This window comes from Panthera onca, chromosome C1 (genome assembly GCF_046562875.1).
Source record: "Panthera onca isolate mPanOnc1 chromosome C1, mPanOnc1 haplotype 2, whole genome shotgun sequence".
NCBI lineage: Eukaryota > Metazoa > Chordata > Mammalia > Carnivora > Felidae > Panthera > Panthera onca.
Genome location: NC_138346.1, coordinates 125,324,949 through 125,352,557, shown reverse-complemented (window position 1 = coordinate 125,352,557; position 27,609 = coordinate 125,324,949). Strand labels below are relative to the sequence as shown.

The window sequence follows — 27,609 nt, the reverse complement described above, 5'->3', positions numbered from 1 at the left end:
ATACCATTAGGATGTCCATTATCAAAAAAACCAAAAACACAAAACACAAAAAACAAAAAGGAGGGGCGCCTGGGTGGCTCAGTTGTTTAAGTGTCCAACTCGTGATTTAAGCTCAGGTCATGATCTCATAGTTTGTGAGATCTAGCCCTGAGTTGGGCTCTGTGCTGACTGCACAGAGCCTACTTGAGATTCTCTCTCTCTCTCCCTCTCTCTCTCTTCCCCTCCCCACACCCCATCCCCTGGACACACACACACACACGCTCTCTCTCTCAAAAATAATAAATAAATAAACCTTTAAAAAAATAAAAAGGAAAATCACAAATACTAGCAAGCATGTGGAAAAATTAGAACCCTCATACATTGCTGGTGGGAATGTAAAATGGAAAACAGTTTGGCACTTCCTCACAAAGTTCAACAGAATGACCACATGATCTAGCAATCTCACTGCGGGTATATATCCAAAATAACTGAAAGCAGGAACTCAGATTTTTGCACATGTTCATAGCAGCATTATTCACAATAGCCAAAAGGTGGGAACAACCCAAATGTCCATCGACAGATGAACATAAAGAAACTTTGGTGTGTACATACAAGGGAATATTATTCAGCCTCAAAAAAGAGTGAAATTCTTTCTTTCTTTTTTTTAAGTAAGCTCTACCCCAAACATGGAACTTGAACTCATGACCCTGAGATCAAGGGTCACATGCTCTACTGACTGAGCCAGCCAGGCACCCTGGAATGAAATTCTGATACATGCTACAACATGGGTGATTATGCTAAGTGAAATAAGCCAGTCACAAAAGGATGTCACCTATCTGAGGTACCTAGGGTAGTCAACTTTATATATAGAGAAAGTAGTATAGCGGTTGCCAGTGGCTGGGGGGAGGAGGGAGTGGGAAGTGCTTAATTGGTATAGAGTCTCATTTTTGCAAGACAAAGTTTTGGAGATTGGTTGTACAACACTGTAAATGTACTCAACACGACTGAGTGTACACTTAAAAATGACTAAGAGGGTAAATTTAATGTTATGTGCGTTTTACCATAATTAAAAACTTTTTTTTAATGTTTATTTGTTTTTGAGAGAGAGAGAGACAGAGCACAAGCAGGGGAGGGGCAGAGAGAGAGGGAGACACAGAATCCGTAGCAGCCTCCAGGCTCTGAGCCATCAGCACAGAGCCCGATGCGGGACTTGAACTCACGAACGGTGAGATCATAACCTGAGCCAAAGTAGGACGCTTAACCAACTGAGCCACACAGGCACCCCTGTAACTTCTTTTTAATTAGAAAAAAAAGAAGCAGTGGAGTTAGGATTCAAATTCAGATCATCTAAAGACAGTGCCTACTCTTAACACTAGGCTACTGTAGTCATGCATAACATTACCCGTGCACCTTGGATAGCAGTCTGTCTGTCACCTACTCTTGCCAGAGCATGTCCCTTTGGCTTCCATTTATATAAGGTTTACCAGGGGCTGGGAGAAGGAAAGAATGAAGGATTATCATTTCATGAGTACAGAGTTTCTGTTTGGGATCATGAAAAAGTTCTGGAAACAGATAGCAGTAATAGTTACGCAACATTGTGAGTGTACTAAATGCCATTGAATTAAAAGTGGTCAAAATGGTAAATTTTATGTTATGTATATTCTACCATGGTTTTTAATTTTTTTATGTTTATTTAGTTTTGAGAGAGAGGAACAGACAGAGCGTGAGCAGGGGAGGGGCAGAGAGAGAGGGAAACACAGAGTCTGAAGCAGGCTCCAGGCTCTGAGCTGTCAGCACAGAGCCTGATGCAGGGCTTGAACTCACGAACTGAGAGATCATGACCTGAGCTGAAGTCGGATGCTCAGCTGACTGAGCCACCCAGGCGCCCCTCTACCACAATTTTTAAAAGGTAGTTTTTAAAAAGTAAGAGGGATGGTTTCTAAGTTCATGGCCCTACATAGTGTTCACCTCACATTGTCACATTCATCTAGACACACAGTGAAAGCCACAAACACCAACCAGGGGTGAGAGGCAGGCAAACCTTTAATTAGACTAAAAAAGGGGCGCCTGGGTGGCTCATTTGGTTGAGTGTCCAACTTCGGCTCAGGTCATGATTTCACAGTTTGTGATTTCGAGCCCCACGTCAGGCTTTGCGCTGATAGTTTAGAGCCTGAAGCCTGCTTCAGATTCTCTGTCTCCCTCTCTCTCTGTCCCTCCCCCGCTCATGCTCCTTCTCTCTCTCTCTAAAAAATAAATAAACATTAAAAAAAATAATTAGACTAAAAAAAAAAAAATCGGTGAACCTGACTGGCTATGAGACAAATTCCATCCTCCCTATCTGTTGCCTTCAGTCAAAACTTCTTATGTACCAACAAGTTCAGCCATAGCCTGTCCACTTGACAGGCTGCCCCTCCCCTCTTCCCCTTCTGCTGCTCCCCTCTTCCCAACCTTCTGTCTTAGCAGTTTTGCTGCTTATGGAAACAAATGGAGTCAGTTTTGTTCTAAACTTCCACTTCCCGTTGTGTGACCCCAGGGAAATCACTATCTGTGCTTTAGTGTCCTTTTCTGGGCAATATTATTATTAGTTTATTATTATTAACATATATATAATATGTTATTAAATATGTTAGTTTAATTATAATTACTATTATTAGTAACTAACTTAGAGGGTTGTGGTGAATAGTAAATGACTTTATCTAAAGAACCTGGAATAGTGCATGGCACAGAGTAAGCACTCGGTCAGTTTTGCCGCTATTACTGTCTTTGTTATTGATGATTCTCCCAGACTAGGCAAGAAGAGTCTTTACAAGGAAGGAAAACCAACAAGTGGGAGTCATATAGTAAACAGAAAAGTCAGTATGTTAATAGTGCCTAAAGACCTCTCTGTTCCAAATTTATGTTTGACTCTTTCTGGGTTAGTTTCTTCAAAACGATGGACTCTGAGATGGAGATTTGTATGCAAGGAGTTTGCTGGGGAGTACAGTCTCAGGAACAGTGCCTGTGGGGAGCAAAAAGGGCTGCACTGGGCAGAGGGGAAGTTGAACTGCAGTGCACTTACAGCAAAGGCCTCGGGCAATCCCTTGGTGAAAACTTTAGAGCCGGACTCAGAAATGTCCCAGACTGAGGCTGGGAAGGGGGTTTATACTATTTCAGTGGTGGTGCAGGCTGCCACCGAGAGGGACATGTTGTCAGGTGAGGTAGACTTCTTCAGCTGAGGGCAATTCCCAGAGAGGGACTTACTTGAAATCTGTCAGCCTTTAACTCTCTTGGCAGCTGGGCAAAGGAGCACATCAGTTCTGGAGGAGGAGGACTCATCTCTTCATCCACCCTTTCTATCTCTTACATCCACTGGCTGCATAAAAGCTTTGGGAGCAACTCTACCAGGATTCTGTTTGGCCCCTTTTCCTGGCGAATCTTACAAAATGAAAGTTAAGAGATGAATTACAAACACAACTGTGAATCATTGCCAAGGACTTTCCAAAGCCTAGAGAAAATAAACAGAAATTTAGCAACAAATTTAGAATAGTTCCAGGAACATATAATCCAAGATGCCAGATCTATATCAATTGGTTCATACATTAGTAGGCACTCCACATGCAAAACTATTGGATGGGAAAGTCAGAGTGAGTAGACTCTAAGAGACCAGAACTTGTATAGGAAACCAGAAAGGTTTGAAAAAAAACTGGAGATATTGCACAAGATTTTTTGGAAGCCATCCCCAAAGTTTTTCCTATGAGAACAGACTGAAGTCTAATTCATTACTGCAAGCAAAGGAAGGGTGAGTCCAAAGAAGATGGTAGGAATAGGCTCCTTAATACCTTTAGAGAGCACTCTGGAACAAAGTTGGACGCAGATATGACTCTAGCTCTCTCCTCACCTTCTGTTAATGGCTTTAGGCTAGAAATGGAGGATTTAGGATACAAGCAAAACTTGGAATGGGAAAAGCCTTATTGTCAGAACTCCAACTTCTCACTAAACATTAAAAAAAAAATCAATATATAATTTACATACTATAAAAATTATCTTTATAAAGTATGTGGTTCAGTGATTTTTAGAATATTCACAAGGTTATATATACAATCATCACCATCCCTCTCTAATCGCAGAATGTCTTCATTATCCCCCCAAAGAAACTCTGTACCTATTATAGCCACTCCTAGTCTTGCTGTCCCCAGCCCCTGGAAACCACTAATCTACTATCTGTCTCTATGCATGTGCCTTTTCAGGATGTTTTACATAAGTGGAATCATACATCATGTGCCTTTTCTGTCTGACTTCTTTCAATCAGCATAATTCTTTTGAGATTCACCCATATGGTATATATTAATTGTTCATTCCTTTTTATTGTTGAGTAATATTTCATTGTATCGATATACCACATTTTGTTTATCCATTATCAGTTGATGAACATCAGTTGGGTTGTTTATGCTTTTTGGCTATTATGATAGTATTGTTATGAACACTCATGAGCAAGGTTTTGGGTAAACATATTTTTAGTGTTCTAAGGTATATACTTGGGAACGAAATTTCTGGGTCATATGGTAACACTATATTTAATTTTTTGATGAGATGCCAAAGTGTTTTCCAAAGCAGATGCACCATTTTATGATCCCACTAGCAGTGGGTAAGGGTTCCAATTTCTGTACATTCTCTTCAAAACTTATTATTTTTTATTATGGCCATTTCTATTAGAGCCATCTTAGTGAGTGTGTTACTGAATATTTTTTCAAAAAGCCTTAGAAAATAATCAGATTAAGAGCCAGCATAAACTGATGCTCTTACAAATAAAACTAAATACTCTCACCCTCATCATTAAAAACTAAAGGAGGGAAACTTTTGATAAAGATACTTGTAAATATTATAAGCCAAGGGGACACTAAGAAAAACAATTATACTGTGCTAACTAAGAAATTGAAGGGAAGAAATAAGGCAGATGAGCAATGAAGAAGCTCTGAGGGAGGAACCAAGCACCCAATTTCCTTAAACTAAAAGAGAACTAAAATATTAAAGAAAAACTTTGCAAATTTTTTATTGACGCAGGAGGTACAATATCAGCCTTAAGCTGGAACACCTTTATACAACCTCTCCCCTGGAGTTAATGAACTCAGGTGAGGGATATCTCTAATGACCTTCAGACATTTCCCATATCTCTCCATAATTGTTATTCTCAGACTTCACACCATGGAATATTCTTTCTCTTTTGTGACATATCCACTAACTGAATAGTGCAGATGGCATCAGAATAAATACTCTTCTGATCACCTTTACCTTGAAATTCATAAGGATTCTTCAATTCATAAGGAAGTTACAGTTCATTCAGACCCAGACTTATTCATATCCTTGTGTCTAATGAAAGCCCAAACTGAAGATCTCCATGAGGTATCAGGATCCTGGTTGGTCAAAAAGTCTACTGAAAGTGTTAAAATCATTGCGACTGCACCTTTCAAGGTTAGGTTGACCCATCCAAAACTCCGTCTAAGCTTGCATACTACCCTCTAGAAGTAGAAACTAAAAAGCCAACACTTGAAATTTTAATCAAGATTTATCATACCTTATGCTACTCCTTGTACTGTTCCTGTCCTGCCAGTTCAGAAATGTAATAGGAGAGGATATACACTTGTTCAGGATGTTCAAACCATAAATAAAAATAGTGATTACAGGTTTCCTTGCAGTACCACACTCAAAGGCTATTTTATCTTCAGTGCCACTTGAAGCTACATGTTTTACATCTATAAATCTGTTTTCTTTAGTTTGGGTTAGTCAATGTTTATTTGCCTTTTTCAGAAGGTTAATAATATATGGGGCAAGTTATGCCTCAGGGGTTTACTGAAGTACCCTCCTACTCTTCATAAATTCTTACTAGGACTTTAAAGACCTGAAATTACTTTGTTGTTTTATGTTTATCCAGTACAAAATTAACATCTTGTTGTGTTCTAAAGATGAAATGAGCTTTAGGGCAGATATCAGTTTATTTAAGTTTTAGCTCAGAAGTTTCCAAAGAAAAGTTATGTTTGTCAAAAACCAAGTGCAATCCCTAGGGCATGATTTATACCAAGGAAGTAAAGTCCTCACTTACAGATTACCTGCAAGCATTCATTCCCCATGCTCACTGTCAATCAATAGGATTTTTGGCTAGGACTCCCAATTATTGCCAGCAATGGATTCCCAACTTTTCTAAAATTGCTGTTTAATGAAGTCCTCAGTAACTCAACCTCTTCTTTGAAAACCTAAACATGAGCAGGCATTGTGTGATATAAATTTAGCTCTTCAACAACTCCTTCAATCTGGAACTACCTAATTAATATAAACCTTTTTTTTTGTTTGTTTGTTTGTACATGAGCAGTCTGGATAGGTCCTTGTTGTCCAGACTCAATTTCATAGAAATCATTAGAGACCTATTGCTTACTGCAGCCTCTTCTAATCATAGGTTTATAATAACTTTTTCTGATGTTGATTTAAAAATTGAATGCCATTCAAACTCTGGTAAATTGCAGAATGCCCCCTTTTCCCCACCCCATTGCCCTGGCCTGGGCCTCTACTCACTGGGGGCCTGTTTTAGTTCTTTCAAGTTGCTATAACAAAATACCACAGACTGGATAGCTTATAAACAGCATAAACTTATTTCTCACAGCTTTGGAGGCTAGAGGTCTGAGATCAGGATGCCAGCATGGTCAGGGGAAGACTCTCTTCTAGGTTATAGAAGCATCCTTATTGCATCCTTACATGATGAAAGTACTAGGGATTTCTCTGGAGCCTCTGATCCCATTCATGAGGGTCCCTGCCATGTAACTTAAGCACTTCCCAAAGACACCACCTACTAATACCATCACCTTTGGGGTTAGGATTTCAACTTTGTGAATTTTGGGGATTCATAAACACTCAGACTATAAAAAAGCCTGTTCTCACTAGTTATCAACCAATTTGTCTCTTTAATGAGTCAGCCAGGTAGACTGGCTGGTTTACCTGGACTTCTCACCTCTTCCAGTGGTTTTATTGTTGCATCTAATAATACTTTGAAAACTCACCAAAGGCTTTGCAAACCAGACTGGGAATTCCAGATTCCATGCAAAGCCTTCTCTGTAAAAAGTAAGGTAGTAACTACCATAGCAGTGTCAGAGGAGATCTGATAAAATAGAAAATTTAAATAAAACCCAAAAGTCTTATAATACCCCAAATGTTGATGCTTTGATCAAAAATCACTCATACAAAGAACTAGGAAAATCTCTCAACATGAATGAGAAGAGACAATAATCAGATACATCTAAATGACACAGATATTAGAATCATCTTACAGTGTTTTTAAGCAGCCATCATAATGTTTCCATGAGCAATTACGAGCACACTTGAAACCAATTCAAACATAGAAAGTCTCAGTAAATAAATTGAAGACAAGTAAGAGCCAAATGGAAATTTTAGAACTTAAAAATATAATAACCAAAATAGAAACTTAATGGATGAGCTCAACAGCAGAACTGAGGGGACAGAGGAAGGAATCCATTAACTTGAAGATAGCACAATACAAACCGCCCGATCTGAGCAAAAGAGAGAAAATAGGGGGGAAAAAATGAACATAGAATCAGGGATTTGTGGAACTATAACAAAAGATCTAATAATTGTGTTACCAGAGTCTTGGAAAAAGCAAGAAAGAAGGCAAAGATGAAAAAGTATTCAAAGAAATAATGGCTGAAACTTTTCCTAACTTATCCTGAAAATTGTCCAAAAGACATAAGCTTACAAGTTCAAGAAACTGAGTGAATCCCCAATAGTAAAAACTGTCTTCAAAGACATTCATGCCAAGACACATCATAGTCAAACTTCTGAAAACTAAAAACAAAAAAGAATCTTAAAAGCAGCAAAACAGAAAAAACACCTCATCCATAGGGGATAAATAATCTGAATGACAGCAGGTTTTCTCATCAAAAACCATGGAGGCCAGAAGGAGGTGGTACAGTATTTTTTTAAGTGCTGGAAAAAAAGAATTGTCAACCCAGTGTTCAATATCCAGCATATATATCCTTCAGGAATGAAGGAGAAATGAAGACATTCCCAGAGGAAGGAAAATTAAGCGAATTTGTCCAGCAGACCTACCCTAAAAGAACGGCTAAAGGGAGTTCTCTAAACAGAAAGAACATGATGAAAGAAGGAATCTTAAACATCAGGAAGGAAGAAGCAACAAGAGTAAGATGGAAAGTGTGGTAGGAACATATTGAGATAAAGAATACTTTGAATCACTGGATGGAGAAGAGCCCCCACTAACCCACACCAGGGAATTTAAATTTTGTTTTTTTTATGTCATTAAAATGTTGTTGTATACTTTCTTCTGCAACATAGCCCATTTATGCTGATTAAATATAATAGAATGTTTTAATTTAAGCTTGTAAATTTCCTTTTTTCTATTATATTTATATTCACTATAAATCTTTAAAAAACATTTAATATAATTTAAAAACATTAATATAAAAAATCAAATTGCCTTAAAAATCAATGTAACTTACCACATTAACAGAATATAGGGGAGAAATCATATGACTGGCTCCAATGCAGAAAAAAATATTGACAAAAAAAGTAATTAAAGCAGCATTAGACAGAGTCTCCTGGGTGAGTTGAAGTTTTCAGAAACTGTTTTTTATTTTGTAAAATGAATTGTTTAGAAGATTTAAGGAGATGTTGTATATCAACAACCTGTTGTCTAGCACAGATTAAGGGTTCAGTTGATAACTGTTATTATTAACATGCTATTTACATAGGATATATGGATTATATATATGCTATTTACATATATATGGGCTTGGAGTCCTGTACTAGTGGAAGACATAAAAAAAGACAGACCCTATTTGAGAAAACATAGGAAATAATTCTTGTATCGTTAAGAGGTCCCAAAGGGTTAAAATCTGTACTAAATAAATACCTTATTTAAAGTTGTGATTGGGGTGCCTGGGTGGCTCAGTCAGGCATTGGACTCTTGATCTCAGCTCAGATCTTGATCTCAGGGTTGTGATTTCAAGCCCCAATGTTGGGCTCCACACTGGACATGGAGCCTACTTAAAAAAATAAATAAAGTTATGATTAAAATAGGCTTTTGGGGTGCTTGGCTGACTCAGTCAGTAGAGCATGTGACTCTTGATCTCAGGGTCATGAGTTCAAGCCCTGCATGGGGCATGGAGCCTACTCAAAAATAAATAAATAAATAAATAAATAAATAGGCCCTCAATAAATAGGCCCTCAATAAATAGGCAGTGAATAGGAAGGCACAACTCACAAATAGAAAATGAGAAAGTAGACTAACCACACACAGATGGAAGCAAAAATGATAATCTTCAAGAATTTTTTTCAAGGGCTGTCTGGGTGGCTCAGTCAGTTAAGTGTCCAACTCTTGATTTCAGCTCAGGTCATGATCCCAGGGTTGTGAGATTGAGCCCTGCATGGGGCTCCGTGCTGAGCCCAGAGCCTGCTTGGGATTCTCTCTTTCTGCCTCTCTCTTTCTTTCTCTCTCCCTCTGCCCCTCTCTTCCCTGCTCACCTTCCCTCTCTAAAATAAAAAATAATAATAATTAAAATTAAATTTTAAAAAATAATTTTATTTCAAGTAGATGGCATTTTTTAAGTTTATTTATTTTGAGAGATATAGAGCAAGCAGGGGAGGGGCAGAGAGGAGGGGGACAGAGGATCCGAAGCAGGCTCCGTGCTGAGAGCAGAGAGGCTGATTCGGGGCTCAAATTCACAAACTGTGAGATCATGACCTGAGCCGAAGTCAGATGCTTAACCAACTGAGCCGTCCAGGCGCCCCATAAAATAAAATGTCTCTTAATTATAAAAACCTTAGAGAAAAATGTTTACTGTAAGTGCCCAAATGCTTATTAAATTGGGGTGAGATAGGTATACTCATCTAAGGCTGCAGTAGCTCAAGTTGATACAAAATAGGCCTGAAAAGCCAGAAATTAATGAAAACAATAATGCAAAATGGAATAGGTTTTGTATTATATTACTCTCAGGATATATGTTCAATAGTTTCTTAATTTCTGTAGCAGTAGCTTAATATTGTACATGACAACGAAGTCTGAAAGGGTCAAGTTTGGTTTGATGGACTTGAAGGTGGCCAGTTCTGTGGAGTCCAGGGAATTATCCCACTGCTCCAACCCTTCCAGCAATCTTGAGTGCCCTGGATCAAATTCCTTTCTACTTAGAATACCTGGGACACCTAGAGGGGTCTGGACTTTTTGCACAGAACCCTAACTACCGGTTGGGTTTGACGGAATCGGCCGCAGGAGCAGTGTCAGAGACCGGGCAGTATGGAAATAGCATTCCAGCAAGAGAGACCAGCTTGCTGATTATTGTGAGTTTCTCTCCTGGCAACCTAAATCCCTCCTAAGACAAGTAAAACTATTTACTTCTTTTCAATCCCCACTTGAACAGCTACACATGTTGAGCTCCAATTTAGACATCAACATTAACATCTCTGCTAGAGAAAGTTGTGTCTTAGCCCAGCCTGGCTGAGCCTGGAGCATGACTGTGGCCCTCCCTTCCTCACCAAATGGTGGTTGAAAGGCTCTCGTGATGAATCCCTGGGACAAGTTTTTTCAAAAGTCAAAGTGCGGTTGGGTAATACCACTTGGCCACGTTAGACTTCTCCTGTGAAGCTAATATCCTTCTGGATGACAGATATATTAATACCCATGATGGCTAACCAACCATTAATAAATCATGTCAGTTCTACTCTGATCACCTGTCATGAAATATTCAGAGCTAAAAATGCATTTCAGTTTAAATGGTCGCCAGGGCTTTCATCCAATTCAGTGGTGGGCTCAAGTTTCATCATATTTTTGCACAGCCTAGATGTGGAGCACAGACCGAGAGTTCTGAGAGAAGCGCCAAATGGAGGTGCCACCCCATCCTGGAGGTGGGGGATCTATGTGGTACGGGAAGATGTCACAGGAGAAAATGGTCAGAACCCTCCATTCAGATCTAGGACTTCTGGGTTCTGTCCCTAGCCCGACATTGTCTCTGCTGAGAGACTCACGTGCTCATGGGAAGCCAGATCAAGGCATTTTAGGATGTCTTCCCCAGTCCTTGATTGCAAGCATTTAAGCATTGCCAGTCTTTTGAAGCCATAAAAGGACACATGAGAGTAGAGGAATCTATAGGAGCATAGTTGGGAGAGGGGCTCAAATTACCGAGCATTCAGTCCTGCCCAGGAAACTCTGGACAACTGGAGGTTTGGGAAGGCTCAACTCAGATACCCTGTCAATACAGAGATGGCTGACATGTCTATAAATCATGTCTGAGGAGCTGTAGTCCTGACTGGCAGGGGGTGAGCATGGGAAGTCTGAAGTATGAGTTGGCAGGACTGAGTGAATCTGAGCCTTTCTGCTTGGAATGCAGAGAGGTTTGTTCCTTGGGCGGACCCCAACAGATGGATGGGTTTGAGAGCACAGGCCAAAAGGAGCAGTGTCAGAGACTCAGCACGATGAAAGCAGCAGTCCAGCACTGCAGTCCAGTCTATCTTCTTTTGTTCATTTTTAGGACATGATTAGAGTCAAAAGAGAGTTGGTGTAGGGATGGATCAGGATCAGGATCAGGAATAGGAATGCAAGTGAGCCACCCAGGGCACAAAATGTTAGGAGCCACTCACCCATAGGGACCAACTCTACATGTGTATGACCTTGAGTGAGCATCTCCTTAAATTTCGTGCCTCCTTGCCCCAAGATAGTACTGGCCCTGGTTGGGAGCTCTCCAGACAACTGAATTGTCCAGGTTTCCCCACCACTTGTGTCCCCAAATCCTCTTCTCCTGTTTCCCAGATCTCTGGAGTTTCCCTCACTGCCCACCCCACACATGGTACATCGAAAATCTAATGCTAGATTAGATTTGAAAGGGGGTGCCTGGGTGGCTCAGTCAATTAGGCGTCATGATCTCAAGGCCCTGCATTGGGCTCTGTGCTGACAGCTCAGAGCCTGGAGCCCGCTTCAGATTCTGTGTCTCCCTCTCTCTCTGCCCCTCCCCCACTCATGTTCTGTCTCTCTCTCTCTCTCTCTCTCTCTGTCAAAAATAAATAAAACATTAAAAAAAAAAAAAAGATTTGAAAGGAAGGTCAGTGTTAGTTCCATCAAGGCCTCCCTGTATTCTCCCCTGCCTGGACCAAAGATGGATATGGGGAGAGTGATTTCTTTTTCTTTCTTTTTTTTAAATGTTTATTTATTTTTGAGAGAGTGAGAGAGACAGAGCACGAGCAGGGGAAGGGCAGAGAGAGTGGGAGACACAGAATCCGAAGCAGGCTCCAGACTCTGAGCTGTCAGCACAGAGCCCGATGCAGGGCTTGAACTCACAGACCGTGAGATCATGACCTGAGCCAAAGTTGGATGCTTAACCGACTGAGCCACCCAGGTGCTCAGGGAGAGTGATTTCTAAGATGACACATCTCCTTTATCTCCACCCCCTGAATCCAAGCCTAGCTGAACACCTAAGTGATTTCGCATCCTCATTCTTAGGGAATGTGGTTCGGACTTCCCCTGCCTCTTCCTCCTCCATCAGCTCAGGCTACTCAAGTGCTTTCACTGTGGGTTCCCTTCACTGCCAGCTCCCGGCTGCTCCACTCTGATCCCAGAGCTAAGAGGTGGACCCGCTTTCTCCAGTATGGCAGTTCTCTCAGCTGCTGCCTTCTTTCCTTAATCTTTGCTTTACCCAGCCACCTCTCAGCTCTAAGTCAGCCAGCACCCAGGGGGAGGGAGAAAGCCTTACCACTCCGAGTGATCTTAGGCAGCTGGCAAACCACCAAGTGTGGGATTTCAAGAAATCTTCCTGTTTCCCACCAAATAATTCCTGCTTTACTTACCTGTATGTGTCTTGATAAGAATGCAGATACCCCTGGTAAAGTGAGTACTTCAATCTGTCATCAAGCACGCCTTGTGTGAATAAAAGGGATGGAGATAGATTTTGGTAGACAGTTTGAGGCCTTGGATACCCTGTGTCAAGAAGCTTCTAAAGGTCAACTTCGATGTTCCTAATATGACAGTTACAGTTTTGCACAGAGCCTTCCTCACAGTTTCCCGCTCTCCCTCCTATACTTTCCACCCTCCTCCCTTAGCTTCTCACTTCCTCTTCAGGCAAGTCAGTGCTGGGTGCTGACAGAAAAGCCCAGCCCCTTGCTGTGAAGACCTGTGAAGAGGGCTGTGCCTGAATTGAGTGTCCTCATGACATGGCAGCTGCCTTCTCCCAGAGTGAGGGATCCCAGAGAGAGAGCGCAAAGGAAGCCCCGATGCTTTTTCTGTCCTAAAGTTACATACCATCGCTTCTGCCACATTCTACTGGACAGAAGTGAGTTGTGACATTCAGCCCACAACATAAAGGGAGGAGAATTAGGCTTCACTTTTTGAAGTATCAAAAAATTTGTAGACATATTTTGTTCTAGTCCTATTTCATTCCATCAGCCAGTCCTATTTCCCTAGGTTCAAAATATATCTCAAACCTGACCGTGTTTTCCCATTTTATTTATTAAGGCATAATTTATACACACACAAAAAATTTACCCTTTTTGACAAATATGTACATGCAGCTATGTGACCAACACCACAGTCAAGATAGAGAACAGTCCTCCTAAATCCAAAGTCGTCCTCCATGTTCCTTTCAGTCACCCCTTCCCTCATCTTAGCTCCGGACAACCACTGATCTGTTTTCTGTCCCTACACTTTTGCTTTTGCAAGGATATCATATAAATTGAATAATAAAGTATAAATAAAGCCTTTTTAGTTTGGCTACTTAGCATAATGTATTTGAGATTCAACCATGTTATTGCAAATTACAGTAATTTGTTCTTTTTATTGCTGAGTAGTATTGCATTGAATGGATATACCACAATTTGTTTATCCATTTCCCAGCTGAGGGACATTTGGGTTGTTTCCAGTTTGGGCAAATACAGATAAGGTCCTTATAAACATTCATGTAAAAAGTTTTGTGTGGACATAGGTTTTCATTTTGCCTCTGACCACTTTTCATTATTTTCAATGCTTCCACACTAGTCTAAGCCACCATCATCTCTCGGTGGCCTCTACAATTCTCCTTGCTTGCCTCTTACTTCCCCACAACCCATTCTCCACAGAGCAGCCAGAGTCAAATTTGGAAAATTTCACTCAATTGTATCTCACTTCAATTATATGCTCTTTGATGCATTCCAATTACACTTAGAATAAAATCCAAACTCTTTAAGCTTCATTGCTCACCAAGTACTTGACCGGGTCCCATCATTCTTCTCTGTACACATCCTTCTATGAGCTCTATCCTCCTCTATGCTCCAGCCCAGGGCAGACCCAGGTTTGAAGGGACCGGAAGCTTATATAAGCTGTGGGCAATGGGGAAGTAGATTAGAAAAATGAGATAAAAATGACAAATCAATACAGAACTTTGGAGGCCTCTATGAGGGTCCCCGGAAGCTTACACTTTTCTAAAAAAATTTTTTTATATTTATTTATTGAGAGAAAGAGAGAGCCAGGGAGGGGCAGAGAAAGAGAGAGAGAGAAATCCCAAGCAGGCTCCCCTCTATCAGCACACAGTCTGATGTGGGGCTCAAACTTATGAGCTGTGAGATCACGACCTGAGCTGAGATCAAGAGTCAGATGCTTAACTGACTGAGCCAGGTGCCTCTGGAAGCTTACACTTTATTACACTTCATTAACTTTAGGATCAACTCCCTCTTCTTCCAGATTCCTCTTCTTCTTCTTTTCTTTTTTTTTTTTTTTTTAATTGAAACATATTTGAAACATAACATTGTGTAAGTTTAAGGTATTAGATTCCCCCTTACTTCTTTTGTCCCTGTGCTGTAGGTGTTCACTTTGCTTGAAATGCTCTTACTCCAAACATGCATCTGGGCACTTCTTTGACTTTTGAATGTCAGTTTAAATGTCACCTCCTCAGAAATGCCTCTTCTAAGCACCCAATTTAAGAATCTATCGAGGCACCTGGGTGGCTCAGTCAGTTAAGCATCTGACTTTTGATTTCTGCTCAGGTCATGATCTCAAGGTTCATTAGATGGAATCCCATGATTGACTCTGCACTGACAGTTTGGAGCTTGCTTGGGATTCTCTTTCTCCCTCTCTGCCCCTCCCGCACTCATGTGCACATGTGCATGCTCTCTCTCTCTCTCTCTCTCTCTCTCTCTCAATAAATAAACATTAAAAAAAGGTGGGGGGAGTTATTAGGGCTTCAGTGGGAAATTTGGAAGTTTCTGTTGGGGTAATGGAAATGGTTAATCTGTCTCCATGGCAGCTGAACTCACAGGAAACTCCCTTGGAGGAGGAGCTAATGGTGTTTTCAAGAAGTTAAGTCAGATAAGGGAAATTAAGATAAGATTTCTTTCTGTATCTTCTATCACTGAAAACTTTCACCTTACCAACTCTGGGGAATCCCAATGGGTCCCTCCCCCCCCTCTCCCGACCACCCCCCCCCCCCCCCCCCCCCCCGCCTCTCACCCTCCAGAAGGCTAGATTTGGCTTCATAAGGACAATTGTTTTCAATTCCTCAAGGAATTGGGTTGTAATTTAAGTGACATCATAGTTTGATCTACCCATAAATCCTTTTACAAGAGCTTTTCCCTCTGGGCACATTTAGCTTAAGGGAGGAGATCTAAAAAAATTCCTATCAGGCTCTGAATATCAGCTTCCAATTGGCCAAATTTCTGAACACAGAGTTATTAAATCCTTTCAATTATCTTGTCAGGTCTCAAACAGGACAAACATAAATATTTATGGCATTATTGGACAGAAACAAAGGCTGTATCAAACATATTTCTAAAAAGCTCAAAAATAACCAAATCTATATAAATATATAATTTAGGCATATTTAGTTATTTGATGAAAGAAATAATTTTATAAAAAAAAAAAACAAGGGAAGAGAAGTCTAGGAAGAAGATGAGTAGGAATGGTAGGAAGATGACTGGGAATCCCATTTGGACTACATTGCATTGGTAGAGTCCATCTGATGTTAACCTGGCTGAAACGCTGAAGGTTACCGAAGCCTTGCTATAAGTTGTGGTTCGTGTTGGCCAACTTTAGCTATTATCACAGTAACAGCTACCCATCTCCCCACCCCCAGCCACATGGCAAGCAGCTGTGCATGTGTTCCTGGAACAGCTCGCAAACAGATTATGGGAACCAGGGTGGACGATAGCAACCCTGTCCTCCAAATATCTGGGACCTGTTCTCTGCTTGCTGATTACTACTTCTAATCACAGAGGTGCAGACAGAGATGGGCACTCGCTGTTGCAGCCCCCACCCCATGTCGCAAGCCCCTACCTCTCTGGCTAAGGTAACTTCCAGGGGATTTAAAATGCCAGAACTCCTTTCCTCCTAATTTTTCTCCATTTCCCCTTTTGGGAGTCAGACATTCAAGACTAGGTAGGACATTCAGAAACAGCTGCATATATGGGGGAAAATTAGAAAGTGACTGTGTGTGTCCAGAAAAGGCCTCTGAGAAGCCCTTAAATTTATACCTCAGGTTAATCCTTAGCACAAGACAGCCTACAACAATCCAAATACTGGGGTGCCTGGGTGGCTCAGTCAGTTAAGCATCTGACTCTTGATTTTAGCTTAGGTCATGATCTCACAGTTAATGAATTCAAGCCCCACTGTCAGTGCAGAACCTACTTGAGATCCTCTCTTTCCCTCTCTCTCTGCCCTTCCCCTGTTCATACTCGCTCTCCTTTCTCTCACTCTCTCTCTCTCAAAATAAATAAATGAAATTAAAAAAAAAATCCAAATACTAATACTACTAATAATAAATAACAACCCTAAGGAAAGGGAAGAACCTGATTTCCAGAGTTACTACATTATTATATTAAAATGTCCATTTTTCAACAAAAAATCACAAGACATACAAAGAAACAAGAAAGTATGGCTCACTCAAAGGAAAAAAAATGACAGAAACTGTCCCTGAAAAAGATCTGATGGTAGATACGCTAGACGATGACTTTAAAACAACTGTCTCAAAGAACTAAATAAAGATGTGAAGAAAGTCAAGACAGTGGTGTCTTAGCAAAATGGAAATATCAGTAAGGAATTAGAGGCCCTAAAAAGAAACCAAAAAGAAACTCTGAAGCTTACAAGTACAACTGAAATGGGGTGCCTGGCTGGCTCAGTCAGTGGAATGTGCAACTCTCGATCTCAGAGTTGTGAGTTTGAGCCCCACGTTGGGTATGGAGATTACTTAAAAATAAAATCTTTAAAAAAAAAATAGTATAACTGAAATGAAAAATTCATTAGAGAGATTCAAAGACAGATTTTAGCAGGAAGAAGAAAGAATTATGAACTTGAAGATGGGATCATGGAAATTATGGAGTCTGAGGAGCAGAAAGAAAAAATATTGAAGAAAAGTGAACAGAACTTAAGAGACCTGTGGAACACATCAAGTGGATCCACATATGCACGGTGGGAGTTCCAAAAGGAGAACAGAAAATGGCTGAGGGACTATTTGAAGAAATAATGGCAGAAGACTTCCCAAATGTAATGAAGGACATGAATACATGAATACAGGTTCAGTGAACTCCAAGCAAGATGAACTCAGAGACCCACACTGAGACATATTCTAATCAAACTTTCAAAGACAAAGACAAAAAAGGAATCTTGAAAGCAGCAAGAGAGAAGCAAATTATCACATACAGGAGATCCTTAATACAGCAGATTTCTATCAGAAACTTTGGAGGCCAGACGGCAGTGGGCCAATATATAAAAAGAGTTAAAAGAAAAAAAAAAAAACCTGTCAACCAGGAAGTCTATATCTGGCAAAACTGTCCTTCAAAAGTGAGGGAGAAATTAAGACATTCCCAAATAAACAAAAGCTGAAGAAGTTCATCACCACTAAACTTGCCCTTCCAGGAATGCTCGAGAAATGCTGTAAGGTAAAATGAAAGGATACTAGGCAGTAACTTGAAGCCACATGGAGAAGTAAAGATTTCAATAAAGGTAAATACATGGACAATTACAAAAACAAGTTTTATTGTAACAATGGTTATGACTACACTTTTTGTTTCTTTATGATTTAAGAGACTATATAAAGAAAAAAAATAATTATTAGTATAAAAGTTGGTATTGTTTTAACTGGTTTGTAACTCCAAATATTGTTTTCTACATAATTTAACAGACTAATGCATTGAAAAATATAGTTTAGGTTTTGGGGCACACGATGTACAAAGATGTAATTTGGGGACATCAACAACTAAAAGGAGTAGAAATGTAGCTATTATAAAGAAGGGGCATGTACATGGTTCAGTTGGTTAAGCATCCAATTCTTTTTTTTTTAAATTAGTTTTTAATCTTAATTAACATACAGTGTTACATTAGTTTCAGGTACACAATTAGTGATTCAACAATTCTAGACATCATTACTCAGTGCTCATCATTTTTCACCCATCCTCTCACCTATTTCCCCTCTAATATGCTTTATTTTAAATGAATACCCTCCGTTGAAGCATATTTCAGATTACTTTATATATTACAAATATATATATATTATAAATATTAAATATATTATATATATTTAAATATATGTTATATATGTAATATATGTATGTATTACTTGAGAGAGAGAGAGAGAGAGAGAGAGAGAGAGAGAGTGAGTGCATGGGCAGGGAAGAGGGGCAGAGGGAGAAAGGTAGAGAATCTTAAGCAGGCTCCACACTCAGCATGGAGCCTGCCTCCAATTCTTAATTTCGGCTTAGGTCATGATCTCACGGTTTGTAGGTTTGAGCCCCATGTCAGACTCTGCGCTGACAGTGCAGAGTCTGTTTGGGATTCTCTCTCTCTGCCCCTACCCTGTGCGCACACACACACACACTCTCTCTCAAAATAAATAAATAAACTTAAAAAAAAAGAAAAAAAAAGAAGGTGGGGCACCTGGATGGCTCAGTTGGCTAAGTGGCTGACTTCAGCTTGGGTCATGATCTTGCAGTCTGTGGTTCGAGCCCCTCATCAGACTCTGTGTTGACAGCTCAGAACCTGGAGCCTGCTTCGGATTCTGTGTCTCATTCTCTCTCTGCCCATCCCCCACTCATGCTTTGTCTCTCTCCATCTCTCAAAAATGAATAAACGTTAAAAAAAATTTTAAAAAAAAGAAGCAGATTTTTTAGGTTACTGAAGTTAAGCTGGTAATAATTCAATTTAGAGTGTTATAACTTTAGGGCATTAAATGTAATCCCTGTGGTAACCACAAAGAAAATAACTATAGAATATACACAAAAGGATATGAGAAAGAAATTTAAACATTCACTAGAAAAAAATCAACTAAAACACAAAAGAAGACAGTAATGCAGGAAAGGTGGGACAAAAAATAATGATATAAGGCATATGGAAAACAAATAGCACAAGAAGTTCCTTCTTATCAGTAATTACTTTAAATGTAAATAGAATAAATTCTCCAATCAAAGACCTAGATCGGCAGAATGGAGAAAAACACATATCTATATGCTACCAAGAGATTCACCTTAGAGCCAAAGACACAAATAGATTGAAAGAATGAAGAAAGATAGTCCATGAAAATAGTAACCAAAGAGATCAGGAGTGGCCGTAGAATATCATACAAAATAGACTTTAAATTTTAAAAGTTCATAAGAGACAAAGAATGCCATTATATATTTATAAAAGTTTCAATATGGCAAGAAGATATAACAATTATAAACCTTCACATATTTAATAACAGGCCAGGAAAATATGTGAAACGAAAATGGATGGATTGAAAGGAGAACTAGAAGGTTCTGCAATAATAGTTGGAGACTTCGGTACCCAACTCTCAATAATGGATACAGTACCCAGAGAGAAGATAAGTAAGGAAGTAGAGGACTTGAACAACACAACAGAACAACTAGGTCTAACAGACATGTAGAGAACACTCTATCAAACAACAAGACACACATCTTTCTCATGTGGACACTGGACATTTTCTAGAACAGACCATATGTTAGGTTATAAATCAAGTCTCCACAGATTTTAAAAGGTAGATCTATGAAACAATCTTCTCCAACCACAGTGGGATGAAGTTAGAAATCAATAACAGAAGAAAAACTGGAAAATTCACAGAACTGTGGAAATTAAAGAACACACTTTTAAACAACCAATGGCTCAAAGAAGAAATCACAAGGGCAATTAGAAAAGATTTAGAGATTAATGAAAATGAAAATACAACATAACAAAATTTATGGGATTCAGTGAGAGCTGTGCTAAGGGGGAAATTTATAGCTATAAATGCCTACATTAAAAAACAAGAACAATCTTACATCAGCGACTTAACTTTATACCTTAAGGAAGTAGAGAAAGGAGAACAAAGTAAACCCAAAGCTAGTGGAAGGATTAGAACAGAGATAGATGAAATAGAGAATAAAAAAAAGATCCTCTGTCCCCACCTCTATGACCCTCCCCTGCTTGCACTCTCCCCAAAATAAATAAATATTGGGAAAAAAAAAACCTACAAAGTTACAAAAATCATAACAGTAGTATTGGCATAAAGACAGACGTATTGGCCAATGGAGTAGAATAGAGACCCCCGATAAAAACACTAGCAAATGTAGTATAACAATTTTTAACAAGGCTGTCAAGACCATTCAGTGGGGGAAAGCACAGTCTTTTCAGTGAATGGTGCTAGGAAAATTGGATGTCCACATGCAAAAGAATGTAGTTGGACTTTACCTAACACCATATACAAAAATTAACTCAAAACGGATCAAAGACCTAAACATAAGAATTAAAAAGATAAAACTCTTAGAAAAAGACATAGGACAAAACTTCATGACATTGGATTTGGCAATGTTTCTTGAATATGACACCAAAGGCACAGGTAACAAAAGAAAAAAAGACAAATTTGACTTCGTGAAAATTTTCAAATTTTGTGTATCAAAAGATACTATCAACAGAGTAAAAAGGTAACCCATATAATGGGAGAAAAATGTTTACAACTTATATAACTGAAAAAGGACTGTTACTCAGAATATATAGAGAACTTCTAAAACTCCACCACAAATAACCTGATTCAAAAATGGGCTAAGGGCTTGAATAGATGTTTCTCTAAAGAAGATATACAAATGGCCAATAAGTGCATGAAGAGATGCTCAGCATCGCTAATCATGAGGGAAATGTAAGTCAAAACTGCAATGAGATACCACCTCACACCCATTAGGGTGATTATTATAAAAAACAAAACCAGCGTTGGTAAGGATGTGGAAAAATTAGAACCCTGGTTGTGAGTTCAAGCCCCATGTTGTGCGTAGAGCTTACTGAAAAAAAGAAAGAAAGAAAAAAGAAAAAGAAAAAGAACCCTTGTGCACTGTTGGTGGGTATGCAAAATGGTGCAACCACTATGGAAAACAATATGGTGATTCCTCAAAAAGTTAAAAATAGAATTACCATGTGACCCAGCAATTCTGCTTCTTAGTATGTACCCAGAAGAATTGAAAGCATGGTCTCAAAGAAACATTTGTACACATATATTTATAGAAGCATTATTCACAATAACTAAATCATGGAAGCAACCCAAGTATCCATGAATGGATGAATGGATAAGTAAAATGTATAACGCCATGTATGCACAATGTAATATTTTTCAGCCTTAAAAAGGAAGGAAATTGATACATGCTACAACGTGGATAATTTTTTTTTTTAACTGTGTATTTATTTTTGAGAGAGGGAGAGAGAGCAGGGGAGGGGCAGAGAGTGAGGGAGGCACAGAATCTGAAGCAGGCTCCAGGCTCTGAGCTGTCAGCACAGAGCCGGACAAGGGGCTCGGGCCCATGGACGGTGAGATCATGACCCAAGCCAAAGTCGAACGCTTAACCAACTGAGCTACACAGGTGCTCCAACATGGATGAATTTTAAGCACCTTATGCTAAGTGATATATGGACAGTCACAAAGACAAAAACTGCATACTTCCATTTATATAAGATACTTAGATTAGTGAAAGTCATAGAGACAGAAAACAGAATGGTGGTTGCCAGGCTAAGGGAGCAGAGAGTGGGTATTATTTAATGGGTATAGAGTTTCAGTTTGACAAGACGAAAAGAGTTATGGAGATGGATGGTGCTGGTAGTTGTACAGCATTCTGAATGCATTTAATACTACAGAACTGTACATTTTAGTTTACATATATTTTACCACAATAAACATAAGTGAAACAAAAAGCAAGAGAAAACATGAAAGTAGGGACGGTGAAGAGGAACACAAAGGAAGATGTAACTTACAAAGTGATGATTCAGCTCTCTTGTCGGGGGCAGGCTCGTGGGTATTAACTATATTGTTTTATAACTACCGTTTTGTTAAATTGTCTTTTCGTATGCATGAATATCGAATTAGAAAATAGAGGGAGTAAATATTAAAAGGTAAGAGACAGACAGACGGTCGCTTGGGCGCAGGCCCACGGGGTCAGTGAGCAAGGCCCCCGGGCACAGGACTCTGCTTGCGGGGGCGGGCGCGGCGCAGGAGCGGGAGGCCGCGGAGGAGCTGCAGCACCGCGTCTGCCCACACGAGGGCGCCCCGCGCTGCCACATCCAGCCTGGGGTTCTGGACTGGAGGAAAGCCTGGGAGGGAGCCTTCTGGGGGGTTGGGGGCGAGTAGGGAGAGGAGGTCCTGTCTGCTCCCCGACCGCCCCCCTCTCCGGGTTCTTCGTGTGGTCACCCTCGAAGAAGGTCAGTGTGAAGTCCCCCTGGCAACTGGACGCACAGCCTGTCTTGAGGCCTGAGGAATTCGTGCGCATGTGTCGCGGCTGCCTAGTGGGGGAGGGGAATGTTTGTTTATTGGGGTGTGTGCCTTAGGTAGGGGTGTGGGTGTGGAGGTTTCCCCGGGGATGTAGTGGCGAGTGGGAGGGGGCGTGGGGGAGGGGAGCGGTTCCTGCCTGCCGAGGGCTGTAACAAGGAGGGGAACCTGAAGCAAGAACTAGCCCAAGTGGTAGACTCGGCGCTCCCTCCCCGCCGGAGTCCCGGGTCTGACCGCGGGAGAGATCAGCCTTTGCTTTCAGCACCCGGGCTGGTTGGAGGTGGAGGGCGCCCTCCTCAGCCCGGCCCAGCGGGATGTACACTGAGAGCTCGGTGGGCTTGCAACTACCCAAGCCTTCTAATCACCCATCAAAGGCTATGATGTCCCCCGACTGCCAGGCACCGAAGCCCACCCAGTCCTGCTGCTCCGGGACCTGGTGTGACCAAGATGTGTCCAGGGGCACAGTCCGTCAGAGGTCTTGTGACCTAAGAAGCCACTGGTTCTCACTCTCACCAGAACATTTTTTTCTCTCGAAAGCTGCCTGGGGCCATGGCAGGGAGCCCGGGTTTGGAAGGGGTGGTTGGGGGGGAGGCTGAGCGCGGGGGGGGGGGGTGGGGTGGGGGGGGTGGTAAGGGTAGCAGAATATGCCACCCCAAAATATGCCTCTTGTCCTAAGGATTATTTTGAGCTGATTATTTTGACGAAGAACAGACACCGGAGAAACTCCAGAAACCGTGGAACTTACTCTTTTGAACGGGAAATTTAGAGGAAATCTCTAAGTGTGTCTCCATCTCCGCACTGGGAAGAGAAGATAACTCTTAAGTCTCCAGAGAAGCTTAACCAATGGAGGGAGCAGTGATTTAAATCTGCCTAACAAGCTTTATCCTTGTTTACCCTGCTTTCCCTGCTAATCTCCCATACAGACCTCCCCCCTCTCACCTTTTTGTTCTTTTGTCTTTAGCTGAAGATGGTATTTAAGCTTCTGGTTTAGGCCACCTGCGAGGGTTAACTTGTTTTTCTCTTGTCCCAAATATACACGAGGTATACATGTGAATAAACTTGTTTTTCTCTGGCTAAACTGCCTTTTATTACAGGGGTCTCAGTCACGAACTCAGAAGTGTAGAGGAAAAATACTTTTTCCTCCCCTGCCTGGGAGACAGCTACCAGGGGCCTTAGAGGCTTCTCTGTCTCCCCCTGTCCGCACCTCCCTCCCCCCCCCATCCCCTTGGTCACTGGGCAGCTACCGCACATGAATAAGCTCTGCAGGCTGTACCCTGGCCTGGCGTCTCAGCCGGGGATTGGAGAGCATTAGGGTTGCTGGAATTAAACCCAGGGTGGGAGCCCCAGGCTAGTAGGCTGAGGCCCTGGACAGTGTCCCAGAGCAGGATGAGGAAGTCCTGAGGTTTCTCAGTGTAGAGTAGGAGAAGGACTGTTCCTAGGGTCCTGAAACAGGTTGGGGACAAAAGCAGGATGTTGCAGGGCCTAGGAGACCCCCTGCGGGGGAGGGGTGAATAAGGACAGAGCCTCCCAGGGCTCCCATCTATCAATCCCTGCTGTCCTGGTTCAGGCTTCTTCCCAGCAGACCTTCCCTTCCTTGGTTCTGTACACTTCGTCTCTTCCAGGAGCTTCCATTCCCAGGCCAAGCCAAACAACCATGAGAAAGATTTGAGAGAATAATCTCCTTCTGGGATATGACTACTCTAGGGAGCAGCAGGACCTAGCAGCGCACAGGAGGTCCAGGGAGCAAGGCTTAATTACCATGTAGTCATTTAGAAAAAGGCATTGGCATCAGGTTTGGGTTGGTTAAAATTCTAGTTCAGCCACCTAGTTAGCCATGTGACCCTAAATGAGCAAATTTCAGAACCTAACTGAAACTTAGTTTCATCATCTGCAAAATGGGAACAATAATCACCTTACAGAATTATGGAGATTGAGAAATTAGAAACGTAGTGTGTTCGTTCATTCCATCAATAGTAAACGCTGTTCCTGTCATGGTTTTACAGTGCCCGGACCCCCAGAGGGTGGCTCCAGGCCTCTCACCTTTCTAAAAAGCAGGCCTCCCTTCTGGGCTCAGACAAAAGCAATCCTATAATTTGCCTGCACTACTGTGCTACTGCATTGGTAAGGAGTGAATACATTACCCAGGCAATAATGGGCTAATATCTTCCTGTTAACAGCCTCTGGGAAAATGCCTTGGTTCCAAGGAGTGAATCTATTGAATGGCAGACAGCAAGTCCTATCCGTGAATGTGCAGATGGATCTCTCCTTCCATCTGGGCCTCATGGCAGATGGAACGCAGAACTCTTTGAGGAGAAAGAGACCAGGGGTGGCTGCCTGTTCCAGTAGAGGTTGGGGCCCAAGGGCTTTGTCTAAGGCTCTGCTGATGCCCCTTGTACCCTTCTATCATAGGGGGTGAGAGGTCATGGGTCAAGACACCTCCTACACAGGGAGAGGAGGGAAGGCCTGAATGTGGGCTATGTATCCACAGCTTCTCCCTGCCCACATTCAACCTCCCATCCCTACTCCCAAGTCTCTTAGTCATCCAGTTTAAACCCCCTTAGGTGAGACAGGGAGAAGCCTCCCTGCTTCCTGGCACATAATAGCTGCTTAATAAATGTTGGTGGCATTGAATTGCATGTAGGCCATAAGGTTCACGGGAGGGAAGAGGCTTTCTGTGAACTCAGTTCAGTTCAGAGGCAGGGAGCCTGTAGGTGGGCACCACCCCAGGATCAAGTGCCAGGAGTTGGTGGGGGCCCACCCTTCTGGGTGTAGCTGGTGTTGAAACCTGGCAGCCACCCCAGGTTTCTCTCTGCTCCCACTCCCACCCCCTCCCGGTTGCTCCGCCTCCCTAAACTCCCAACAACCTGCCTTGTCTTTTCCCTAGTCCTCCTCTCGGCAGCCATGATCTTCAGCCCAGACAGCTACAATATCATCGTTGAGATCTTTGCCCGCAGTCCTGCCCTCTCCAGCCTGCAGCACAAACTGCCCTGAAGTGATATTTCAGAAACCAGAATGGTGATTCTCTCCCTGCTTAAATGCCTGCTATGGCTCCCCATTGCCCACAGGATAAACTCAAATTCTTCAAAATGATGTGGAAGCCCCTTGAGGTCTCCAGTTCCCTGCTTTCCTCTCCAATTTTGTTTCTTACCCACTGCCCTCACTCATCACTCTGTGCACTGGTCAGACTGAACTGTCCACTGGTGGAAAATGCCAAGCACCCCCCCGCATCTTCCAGGGGTTTGTAGATATACATATGCTCCCTTAAGATGGAAGTAGCATTGTGTCTCTCTCACACACACACGCCCTTTGTTCCCTCCTGCTTAATTTGGATTTGGTTAATTTGTAGTTTTCCCTTTAAGCTTTGTATTAGACTCTGCTACTACTGGAAAGCTGGCTTTTACCATTCCGCTTCCCACCCCCAGACTGGCCCAGGTGGGCCCCTGTGCTCTCAGCTCCGTGACCCCAGGCTTTTCGCACACACGGTTACACTGATCACTTTCCTTGATGATTCCAGTCTCTGCTGCCCCTGGAGGGCCATCGCATCTTCAGGGTCAGGCCCTGTCTTGTTTGCGGGTGTATCTCCTGGGGCCTAGCCCTGAGCTGCCACCCAGCAGCCATGTAGCCGCCTCCAGCCAGCAAGTGCTGTGTGCCTGGAGTGGTGAGCGCTCTCCAGGCTTAAAGGTGCTGGACCCTCATGGGGCTGAGGGACCTGTTCCCGCCTATTTCCTGTCCTTTGCAGGTAGAAAGCTAAATAAAGCTCCATTTCCCAAACTGCCTCCTTCCAGAGTGGTGGGTGCCTATCGTGAGCCAGCGCTGAGACCCTCATGTGGGACTTGAAGGTGGAAGGAGCCAGAGGCCGCCTTCCTGTGCCTTGGCCGCACCCTTCTGACAGGCAGTCTCGTGCAGACGCGCATCCTTTCCTGCACTGGTGTCCAGGGTGCGGTCACCCCTGGTGGGGGAGGCCCTGCCTGCTCTCCGGATCATGGCCATGTCAGCATGTCCCCTAACGCAGAGTGCCCGAGGCAAGCTCCGGACGCCCACCTGCCTTTGCTGCTCAGGCCAGGGGAGCAGATCCTCTCAAGCCTCAGCCTCCTCTCCTCTCTTCCCCCATCCAGCCACTCCAACCATCCCATGAGCACCCAACCCCCTGTATTAGTCACTTTCTGCTCAAAATACCCATGGCCAGAGGGTGGGAGAGCCAGGCTCTGAACCCAGGTGTCTGAGTCTGGGGCCACCACACCCCCTTGCCTCAGTGGAAATGCTTTGAGGTGTGCCAGGTGCCCGACGTGATCAACGTGGTGCCCACACAGTTTGGCTCTCTCAGCAGCCTCCCTGCCCCACACATCCCATCTGAGTCAGCCCCAACCTCTGGGATGGTCCCCAGGAACTGGCCCCACTTGTGCTGCCTCCTCAGGACCCGCCATGGCAGTGAGCCCAGCCCATGCCTGTAAGCCCGCCCAGCCACCTCCCGTGGTTAACAGATCAGCAGTGTTGGGAGAAACACTTCAGTGATGGGTGCAACATCAAAAGAGGTGGATGGTACGGTGGAGGTGCCACCAGGCCCGTGGGTCAGGAGGCTAACATGCGTGGCACTGCCTTGGTGAACTTACAGTGCTTTGGTCTTGTCGGTATCCCAGGGTTGAATGGAGCCCGGAGCCTGATGGACGGTATATACCAGAATTCACAGGGAGAGTATGGCAGGCACTCAGATTGAATGTTCCTGCTGACGTGCTGAGTTTATCATCTCCTATCAGGTAACTAAACATATAGAGGAGGCCAAGCGAGGAGAAAAGTAAATCAAAGGAGTTGGTTGGTGCTTCGAGTATGTCAATGCTGCCGGTCTTTAGCTGACTACCTCTGAGGGCAGAGCAGGGCAGCCAGTCAGCCAGTTTCCTCTCCCTGGACAAATCCTCTG

The 27,609-nt window shown here is 42.4% G+C and overlaps 1 protein-coding gene across 1 annotated transcript in view; it reads left to right on the top strand.

The window, feature by feature from the left end:
- LOC144617029 (uncharacterized) overlaps positions 1 to 23,766 on the top strand; it is a 56,693-nt gene extending 32,927 nt beyond the window's left edge. Inside the window, exon 4 of the mRNA XM_081796302.1 lies at positions 23,371 to 23,766. Coding sequence (XP_081652428.1) covers positions 23,371 to 23,381 — 11 coding nt within the window. The 3' untranslated portion in view covers positions 23,382 to 23,766. The remainder of the gene's footprint in view (positions 1 to 23,370) is intronic.
- The last annotated feature ends 3,843 nt before the right edge of the window (positions 23,767 to 27,609 follow it).